Below are 11216 nucleotides of genomic sequence, written 5' to 3'. Positions count from 1 at the left end.
CGCCTCATTATCAGGACAACTTAACTCAGTCTGATGAATTCATTTGTATGGTTTGTGAGTTTAAAAACACGAATAAATGCAGGAGACCATGTTAACTTGTTAAAAAGGAGAAATACCTTTATTTAAGACCATTAAAATAAATACTATACAGAATCCAATGTAGAAAAGTTGATACATGGCTTCTGTCTCAAAAAGGTTAACAATTTATCACATTTTTTAATAAATTCATTTAAAAAATAGCACTGACCATTAACCCCCCCACATACCCCTCGACCCCCACCCCTCCCCATGACAGGCATTTTTTTTAAACCATGAACAGAAACAAAAAGACAACTGTATAATCTCTATATACTCAATCATTTGCAGTTTGGTCCTTTCATTGTAAAGACCCCTCCAACAAGATTTTGGTGAGGTAGGTTACAAAAGTGACACACCACCCTTTCAAATCGGATATTTCTGAAAATCAAAATAAACAGAAAGAAATAACGACGAGTTGCGACAGTGCAGGAAAAGAGGCAAATTCCTCCACATCCTCGTATACCTCACGCCTCCTCCTGCCTCACGCCTCCTCCTGACGCCTCCTCCCGCCTCACCAAAAGGTCGGTCTCAGAACAAAATCATAATGCTACGGCACAACTTTTTTGACCATACAAGAGAAGCAGTATAAACAGAATCGCACAGCAGAGAGATCAGGGAATACATTTTCATACTCATTCATGATCGCTTTTTTATCTATACAAACTTTTTTGTTTTTATTATTGAAGCCCACCTCGGCCTCAACCCCCCTCCTTAGAGTGACGATACCAATTCTTTATATTTTGGATGCATTGCAAGTCCTTAGTTAAGTATTATTCTGGTACATAATACTTTCAAAGGTCCGTAGAAGTTGTGCAGCTAATGCAGAACTAGACACAAACACGCGCTGATAATAAAGGCCTCAGCAGCCTTCCAACAGGGGGGGGGGGACTGTCAACTGCCAATTTACACTTTCCCCATATGCCACAAAGTCATCAATTGGGCATATGTGGATAGATACATCAACCAGGAAGTAGGTTTTTCCTCAACAATGTCCAATATCAGGGATGGGGGGGGGGCCAGCAAGGACAGATGGACTCAACATATTGGGCAACAGTAGGGAATATGGCCCAATAAGAGCAAAACTAAAATCTTACAGATAAATAGAATTGAACAGGCCAGAGTAGAGGGGAGTAGGATCGGATTACACCATGGGTGGGTAAGGAAGGAGGGAGGATCTGAGGGAGACATGGGTAAGGAGGGAGGGAGGGAGGGAGGTGGGATCTGAGGGAGAACAGTGGGGTTGGGTGGGAAAGGGAAGGGCGGAATATTTTAGATCAGGTCGGCCACATTCATGGGCATCTCCTCCACAGTGGTGTTGTAGAAGGTCTCGATGTCACGCAGCGTACGCTTATCCTCCTCCGTCACCATGTTGATGGCCACGCCCTTCCTGCCGAAACGACCTCCTCGACCAATCCTGAGGGGGAAGGAAGACAGACAGACGTTCATTGGCTGCCTACATGTCTAATCATCCACTCTGAACCAGTCTTTGCAGACTTGATGGGGATTTCTAACAAACGTAGCCAGTTACAATGGAGTGCCCAGCAGAGGGCGCTGTTTTGTTTTCAGACCGACATGGTAAGATCACGGCCCAGAGCCCTGCGACCCAGAGAACACTGGCCAACAAAACGCTGACCGGCGACCAAAAGCCGCAGGGGATTCTGGGATCAGTTGACACGCATGGGAGATCATCATAAAACACCTGTACTGGGTCACTATAAACGCTGGCACCTTTTACATCTCATTGCAGTAAGTAGCTAGTAGGCAGAGTTGGGGAGCAACTTCATCATATTGGCATTGGAATGACATTAATCATTCATTTAGAATCATATTAATGAATATTCAGTAGGTCATGAATATACAGCAGCTCATGGTGCAACATAAACACTGGGAAATGCAAATGGATGATAGTAGTTGGTTGCTGTGTCTCACCTATGGATGTAATTCTCCCTATTGGTGGGGAGGTCATAGTTGATGACCAGCGACACCTGCTGGACATCGATACCTCTGGCCTGCAGAACAGAGAAGAGAACAGTCAGTTCCACAACTAAATGTAGGAGAACAGTCAGTTACACAACTAAATCTCTAAGTCTCGAGTTGAGAACTTCAGCTAAGGAGTGGCATCATGCTCGAGCCAGTCCCGTTGAGCAACACCCACTAGTATACTAACTCATATTGCCAAAGGTCAAGACTTTGTTTCTACACACACACACGACAGCTTGCTCAGGAGAAACATGTGATTGATTTAGATGGTGAGTCACCACCCACAGGGGGATGATGTGCGAGGGTTAACTTAACAAGACTGTAAACCGCTAGAAGTCGTGAGGAGGGACTACGAGCCCAGTCACAGTGGAAAGCAGATTTCAGTTTCTCTGCCAAAGACCTTCAGTCCTAAACCAGCACCGGCAGGCTGGGAGGAGAGGAATCTCTGGCTCAGATATGGAGTGGGTGGTGTGGTGGTGAACAGTGTGTGTGTGTGACATTCATCTCAAAGTTCAAAAGTACAGCTGAATGTATATTGCTTTAATTCCAAGTCAATAAGTGTTGCTAAATCCCTGAATGAAGTTACAAGACGAATCCCTTTTAAAAGGCCAGTCAGGCTGGTCACCCGTGGCTCGTTAGCCGTTTGACCCAGCGAGCATCTCTTACCAGCAGGTCAGTGGTGATCAGAACTCGACTGGAACCGGAGCGGAACTCCCTCATGATCAGATCTCTCTCCTTCTGGTCCATGTCTCCATGCTGGAACACAACACAACACACACACGCATGAGCTAAAAGGAACAGGCTAGAAAAGATGGGGGGGCATTCTTTAATATTGAAGAAATCAGGTGACACCATCTCACCTATTAACATGCAGATCAGTGGTTGTGACTCGTCAAAATGAGAGCAAGACTACATCTGCTTCTACTGACGCATAAAGACTTAACCTGCATTTCGTTTGTGCCCATAGCATGAACCAGCCTTTTACCTCACTGAACAGAGATGGCTGGGATGAACATGGTTCATACACTCTTCCCCTGACAGATATGAGATCTGTGCCATTAGAGGACACAGCCTTGCCCAGTGACAGGGGGGTAGTGAAGGAGGGTGGGTGTGTGTGAAGGAAGGCGTGTGGAACACTTCTCACCAGAGCAGACACTGTGAAATCCCTGGCGTGCATCTTCTCAGTCAGCCAGTCCACCTTCCTCCTGGTGTTGATGAAGATGACAGCCTGAGTGATGGTCAGGGTCTCGTACAGATCACACAGCGTGTCCAGCTTCCACTCCTGAGGCGGACAGACAAGGGGAAGAGCCAATCACAACGTTATTAGTGGAGAAACTTAATATTCCTGCCAAAAGGACTTCGAAAAGCTACACTTCAAATGAACAGTCACTTGGGATTCCTGAAAATCATGTTCAGTTCCACTGTCAGGAGGTGACCAGCAGAGGGGGCTGTTTGTTTTTCAGACCGACATGGTAAGATCACGGCCCAGAGCCCTGCGACCCAGAGCACACTGGCCAACAAAACGCTGACCAGCGACCAAAAGCCGCAGGGGATTCTGGGATCAGTTGACACGCATGGGGATCATCATAAAAAGCTGCACCCTTTACTGGTTCACTATAAAATGCTGACACCTACATTTCATCGCAGTTCAGTCTGGCAGGCATAACCGATTTCATTCGTTTCAAACACTGAATGCCAATGGCACTTGTTCTCATCAAAGGGGTTAACTTATGATGACTGACGCATAGTTTATTCAGTTAGTCAGACAAATGTACTTATTCTAATTTGCTTTGGACAAAAGAGTGACTTAAATGTTACCTGTGAGTTAATAGGGCTTGATTTAATGACATTGCTATACCAAGCATTGGTGATATAGAAACCACAAGAGTTGCAACAAGCACCTTCATCAGCATGAAGCTGGACCAAAGCGAAACCACAAAGCCCTCTAGTAGGCCTTGTAGAATTCCCAGCTTTGCTTTAAGGTCCAATTGTTTGCAGATCTACACAAGTGTCTAGGGTAAGGGTGGGGGTTAGGGAGCAGGGCCTGGGTTGAGTTTGGACCGAGCCTCACCTCCTTCTCCACATTGATGTAGAACTGACGGATACCCTCCAGGGTCAGCTCCTCTTTCTTCACCAGGATGCGAATTGGCTCACGCATGAACTTCTTGGTGACCTCCAGCACGTCCGCAGGCATGGTGGCAGACAGCAGCACCACCTGGCGAGGCACAAGACAACAGTGACGGGGTGAATAAAAGTGTGGACATTACAGGTGTGTTCTCACTAGAACATTCGCTTCACTTGGAATTGGAGTTTAGGATAAAGTTCGCTTTGCGTCGTTTGGAGCTGTGAGAACGCGCATTCGAAGTAACTACCTGCTAGTGTAATAATACATATTACCAAAGGTTATGAGTTTGTTTCTACACATGCACTACAGCTTGCTCAGGAGTAATGTTGATTTAGATGGCGAGTCAGTATCACCCTCAGGAATGATGTTAAAGAGTGTAAACTGCTATAAGTCGTGAGGAGGGACTACGAGCCCAGTCACAGTGGAAAGCAGATCGGTTTCTCTGCCAAAGACCTTCAGTCCTAAACCAGCACCAGCAGGCTGGGAGGAGAGGAATCTCTGGCTCAAACACAGTGGTCTGGGGAACATCACCCGTTTATTACAATTACTTAAGAAATAGGCACAGCAAGTTAGCAGGATGGGGCTAATAAACGTCAGAGTACATTTAACATGAAATTATTACAAACATTTTCTAAGACACGTTATCCTGCCACATACCTGCGTCTGGGGTCCCAACTTCTGGAAGATCTCATAGATCTGGTCTTTGAACCCTCGGCTCAACATCTCGTCTGCCTCGTCGAGCACAAACATCTTAATGTATTTGGAGGCTGTATAATGGGAGGGAGGGAAGGGGCAGTCAGTCAAGGCAGCACTACTATAAGCATAACATCAATACACAATCATGGAGCATCGGTGGCATTTAAAAATATGACTTATGACGTCTGTCAACAGACCAGAACCCTTTTATAGTTCAATATAAACTATCAATTATATCAATTGATAATTATGAATATCCTATTTGCTCCCACTCGTTAAGATATCAATTGTGTGAGCAATCAGAAGGACTAATTTCCGACCACTAGAAATACAACATAAACCAGCTCAACCAACCCGCCTAGTAACACAAGCGAAACAATGACATCCCCACATACAATAGGTTGCGTCAGGAGCCCATCTAATGAATGCTGCTGTATTCAGCCAGTGTGAGTTCTGATCATGGGTCCGGAGTCCTGGTGTTCCGGAACACCAGCCAACAGAACGTTGACCAGCGGCCAGAACACTCAGGGGGTTCCGGAGTCAGTTGACACGCATGGATATCATCACTATACAGCTCTTATACTCCAAAAACTAGCTATGCAACTGTCAAACTTAAGAGCCTCTAGCATTGCTGAAAGGTTCCTGCATTTGTTCTCTATTAAGTCATCAACTGTTTTGATCAATTTAATAAGTTAGAACATGTTGATCTGCAAACTTATTCAAAAGGACCAAAAATATTAAGTATATTAGGTATGAAACAAACAATAAACTATTTATTTCATCCACCGTAAGGGACCACCAAACCTAACGTCAACCATCATCACTTACACAGGTATTTGCGGTTGAGCATGTCGAAGACGCGGCCGGGGGTCCCCACCACTATGTGAGGAGCCTCCGCCTGGAGCTTCTGGACCTCACTACGGACGTTGGTCCCTCCGATGCAGGCGTGGCAGGACGCTTGCATGTAGTCCCCCAGGGCCAGGATCACCTTCTGGATCTGAAGGAGGAGAGACGGGGGAAAGTTGACATCAGATATGTGACTACTGGAGGAGTAAGACAGATTTGAAGATCGATCGAATATCTGATTGATACATTGTGACATTGTGCCCATAGCATGAACCAGCCTTTTATCTCACTGAACAGAGATGGCTGGGATGAACATGGCTCATACTCTCTCCCCCTGACAGATATGAGATCTGTGCCATTAGAGGACACAGCCTTGCCCAGTGACAGGGGGGTGTGTGAAGGCGACACAGTGGACTAATTGCGGGTACCCATGTAGACTAGGGGTCAATCCCAATTCACCCCTAGCCCTTCGTTTTCACCCCTATGGCTCGATTTGCGCGTTCACGTTTAGGGCGAGGGCTGTCTCAATTCATATTTCATCGAGGGCTAGGGGTAAGGGGGAGGGCTAACTATTACTTCGTTTCGAGCGATTCCAGGACCACACTAGCTTCGAAGGGCTAACGGTATGCTACCCCTTGATACCAGGATGCATTGCGAATCATCTACAAATATAAAATCCTCAATTTTGGCCGCCATTGGCTACAATCTGTAATTTGGCTCTACAAGTGTTAATGTCATTTTATGAAGTTTTTATATGTTTTCAGGCGAGAAAGTAACCATATATATTCACAAAATGTGTCCAGTTTATCAAAATAACCCGTTTATCCTATACTACGGAGGATGTTATCATAGTGTTGTTAGCATAGTGTTCGCGAATGCTATGCTATGTTGTGATATCATGTACTAGTTTTCACTGAATAAATCGCGATTTCTTTCAAAGAAGGTAGCAGGTGTTTATGTCCATGTCAAGGAGAAGGTACGTTATGACAGTAGTGTGTTTAGGACATAAGTTAAGGATATCAGTGTTGTACTTTAGCCTGTGGAGACGCGATAGCATTAGCTCCACACGGATTTAACATTAACAGTAGTCATAGACACTTGTAGTAGTAGTTGTTGTATAACAAGGTGAATAGTGAGTTAACATGTTTATTAGTTGTATCCCTTCCTTGTTGTAAAACGTGTTGTTGTTGAACATGTCTGTGACTGAAATAGACTAGATACTACGGAGGATGTTATCATAGTGTTTGCGATGCTAACGGCCGCCATCTTTGCTATCTCCTCCGGTCACAGATGTGAGAATTCGCCGGCAACACAACGCGTCACCCGTACCGCGTCTAAACCACTGTTGATGACGTAGGCGCCGTGAAGGGCTGTCCCAATTCATAGGGCTTAGATTTCAAGGGGTAGGGCTTGTGACGTATTCGAAGGCCTTGCCTTCGAATCGAGTGACACTCGAAAACGAGCCATAGGGGTAGAAAAGGGAATTGGGATTGGCCCTAGGACAGCTTTCCTCCATGTCCTCTGGGCTGCTACGCTACTACGTCTTCACCGCCCAGCTAACAAGCCTCTGAACAGGCCTATAAAAGCCTGTAGAGGCTGCCAGATCAATTGCCCCCAGTGTAGGGCAATAAAGCTATTCTGAACTTTAACAGTGGTAACTTGTGATCCCAAGGGTAAGGAGTTATGTTTTTGTCTCCACTTTCTTTCTGTTATTAAGTTGTCTTCAACTAAAAATGTAAATGTAAATAATAGGGCTAATGTATGTATGAATGTTATGGAAGTGTATTGTCTGTATTTAAGTGTTTAGGATGAAAAATTGTTTGAAAGTATGGTATGAGGACCCCAGGAAGAATAGCTACTGCATATTTGCTGCATCTAATTCATTTTAATTTTGCCATTTTAGCAGACGCTTAATCCAAAGCGATTTACAATTACGAATTACAGAGACATTCCCCCTGGAGTAACTGAGGGCTAAGTGCCTTACCCAAGGGCACACTAGTAGTGGTGTGGTTTCAGGCGGGATTTGAACTCACAACCTTCCGATCACAAGTCCAACTCACTACCACTAGACCACCACTACCCACTAATGGTGGTTCCAAATAAACAAACAAACGCAAACAGCCCTGTAGGCCTACCTGCTGAGCCAGCTCCCGGGTTGGGGCCAGGACCAGGGCCTGGGTCTCCTTCATCTCGATGTCGATCTGCTGCAGGATGGAGATGGCGAAGGTGGCGGTCTTCCCTGTGCCAGACTGAGCCTGTGCAATCACATCGAAACCTGGAGAGAAATAAATGTCTTGTTAGCGTCAGCGCTTCAACAGACAAACAAACATAGGGATTTTGCCCCCAACCACTGGCAGCTTGCTTCATAATAAGATTTGGCCCAATTTGTGAAGAAAGCTGTACAAGAGCAGTAACATACATACACCCTAGACTGAACCAAAGGGTCAATGTCAGTGATTGTGGCTGCCGTCATCTAATACTCAGTAGACTACACAACGTTACTATATATAATGTAGTTATACAGATTGTTGCTTGCATCTGTGCCCATAGCATGAACCAACCTTTATTCTAGTAGCTTTTACTATTGCCTGCTTGCAGCTGTCAGTATGTGAAGCGCATTGAGTTGCATCTTGTAAGAAATGTGCTATACTAATAACATTTGATTTGAATCTGTGCCCATAGCATGAACCAGCCTTTTACCTCACTGAACAGAGATGGCTGGGATGAACATGGCCGTGTTCCCTCTTCCCCTGACAGATATAAGATCTGTGCCATTAGAGGACACAGCCTTGCCCAGTGACAGGGGGGACATTACTTACCATACAGAAGGTCCTGACACATAGAAAACAACTAAACCCCATCAGGGCCTGTTAATCTGGGATGTCTCCATTTTTAATAGGAAGCAAGCTGGTTTCCTTGACATTGATCAAGCGCACCAAAAAAACACTGTTGCTCTGAAGCTTCTGGAATATCTGAAAGGTGTATAACCTGTGAGTGTACCCGTGTATGTATGCATGATATCTGAAAGGTGTATAAATGCTTCCGGAGGTACTCACTACTCACCCTTGATACAAGGGAGGATGGCCCTCTGCTGGATAGCAGAAGGTTTCTCAAAACCGTAGGCATAGATTCCCCTGAGCAATTTCTCACGCAGGCTCATCTCATCGAAACTGTCCACGATCTGGGTCCAGTTGCTCTGTAAGGAGAAGCAGGGTGGGGGGAACACAGGTTAGCCCATCAGAAGACACATCTGAACAGTCGTGCTTCATTTTACAATGTTACTGCAGACAGTCAAATAATTACACCAATAATTCGCTCATTACTTCTGGGTGAATAAAAAAAAATAGACAGGCACTACTAAGCAACGTAACACCAGGTATTATAAAAGTACCCTAAAGTTTGGCACAAGCCCTCCATCAAGTCTAAAATACAATTGTCTCTGAGTGCGTTTAATGGCATTAGTGTTTTATTTTGGATGAGAATCGGTGCATCTTTCAACACATGTACTCCTGTGTTGAACCTGATGTTAACGAGTGTAAACTGAATGATGTTAACGAGTGTAAACCGCTATTAGTTGTAAGGAGGGACTACGAGCCCAGTCACAGTGGAAAGCAGATCGGTTTCTCTGCCAAAGACCTTCAGTCCTAAACCAGCACCAGCAGGCTGGGAGGAGAGGAATCTCTGGCTCAAACACACGGTGGTCTGGGGAATACCAGTACCCACGAACTGTACTCCTTATATCAATCAATCAATACATCAATACATCGATGTAATAAAAGCAATTCTGATCCGGTCCAGAACCACTCACCTCGATGATGCCATCTGGCTCCATCCCCTCCGGGCCATTGTCTCCCCTGTCTCTTAGAGACTCTCGAGGACTGAAATCAAAGACAGAAGAGACAATTAGCACATTACATTCACATTCCCCAAGGAGGCAAATAACAATGGCAGCTTCACATAGGCATGTCGGATCGTTAAAGAACTAATTGAAGAAATGCTAATACAATACAACTCTGTTAGGGTGGGGGGATGTATGGCTATGATTTGTGGCAGTAACGTTTTGGGCGCCAGGTGGACTTTATGAATGTTGTTCTGAAATCCGAAATTTATTATATTTACGGACATTTCTAATTTCATATTTAAAGACGTTGAAACAGCCCCGAAGTAGAGGGATTTCCAGACGAGGCCTTTTTTGTTCTAACCTCCCCGCTCTGCCGGCGTTGCAACACCGCTGATTAAATAACGTTCTAGAATGTCTGGCACATTCCAGTTCGAGAATCAATTCTAGTTCAACGTTCGAAACGTTCTAAATGAGTTATAACGGTTGTTAATTAACAGTGTAAACGAGTGGCCAACAATTCGTTTTTCCACGCAGAAGCCGGGTGGGGGGAGGGCTGGGCGACATTTTCCGGCGAAAAAAATCCCCGTGGTTCTCCGGGCCGCCATTTCTATTTCACATTCAAGATGGTCGTTTCCCACGGCGGCCCGCGGACCGACTAGCTCACAGGGTCATCGGTTTATCTACGAAGCCCCTAGCTAATCAATTACTTCTGTTTAGCTACTTTAGACATAATTGATCTAATGCGTGAATGTGAATTATTAACTGTAGCGTGATACGTGTCAGCCAGGGGCCGCATGTACAGGCCCTGTTTTTTTCTTCCGGATAGCAAAGTCAGCGATGCCTTATTACACTTTAATTTATTCAATTCCCTTTTAAACACGCAGGATTAGATTCTCGACATGGAATAAGCCTCGTATGTTAACACGCACATGCTTCCGTCGTGAGGCCTACCATTGTCTAACCGGTAACTACGACCATGTGCGTGTCACATTCCTCCCCCCCTCCTCACACGCCCGTGTATGAATACAATTAAAAAAGCTGATCTGACATTTCTAGCAATGCAATTCCACGTCATTGACAAACAGGTCGGGGTATTATAGTGAAATGCAAAAACGCTGCAGAGGCCGAATGTGAGAGAACGTAGAACGCGCTGGAAGCCTAGTCCGTCACTCACGTGCTTGTCGGAGACACCGGCATTGCAACACCGCTGATTAAATAACGTTCTAGAGTTCTGGCCCAACATTCTAAACATTCTAGAATCAATTTCAATTCAAATTCGAAACGTTCTAAATGAATATAACGGTTGTTAATTAACAGTGTTAAACGAACAATTTCGTTTTTTCCACGCAGAAGCCGGGTGAGGCCCTGGTGCTACTGGCGTCTAGTCCGACTGTCAATCACACTTAAAAAGCACCGATTTCACACAACAGCAATTGAAATAAAATGTTAAACAATGCTAAAACAAATATTTTTCCACTTCACTGACTATTTATCAACAGTACGCGACACATCATTCAACAATCCCCGTTCCTTACCTATCTTCATATTCAGCCGACATTATCACAAAGGAAGAGAAGGTGGGAGAGACCTTTTATATACGACAACGTGATGAGGAAAGTTGCGATTTGATTGGAGGAGCGATCGATCAAT

General features: G+C 45.0%; 1 protein-coding gene across 1 annotated transcript; it reads right to left on the bottom strand.

The window, feature by feature from the left end:
* Positions 1 to 288: 288 nt before the first annotated feature.
* On the bottom strand, positions 289 to 11124 carry LOC308168423 (eukaryotic initiation factor 4A-I-like; the record flags this gene model as incomplete). The annotated part of the gene is made up of 11 exons (XM_080543004.1): positions 289 to 1492; positions 2008 to 2087; positions 2725 to 2814; positions 3203 to 3340; positions 4130 to 4273; positions 4841 to 4950; positions 5708 to 5876; positions 7861 to 8000; positions 8789 to 8921; positions 9534 to 9603; positions 11102 to 11124. The coding sequence occupies 11 exons, from the start codon at positions 11122 to 11124 to the stop codon at positions 1348 to 1350; spliced, it is 1242 nt and encodes a 413-aa protein (XP_080399130.1). The 3' UTR covers positions 289 to 1347.
* Between the last annotated feature and the right edge of the window lie 92 nt (positions 11125 to 11216).

Source organism: Nansenia antarctica (assembly GCF_963989245.1).
Source record: "Nansenia antarctica genome assembly, chromosome: 12".
NCBI classification, from domain to species: domain Eukaryota; kingdom Metazoa; phylum Chordata; class Actinopteri; order Argentiniformes; family Microstomatidae; genus Nansenia; species Nansenia antarctica.
The sequence above is the reverse complement of the archived record's forward strand: the minus strand, read 5'-3'. Positions and strand labels throughout refer to the sequence as shown.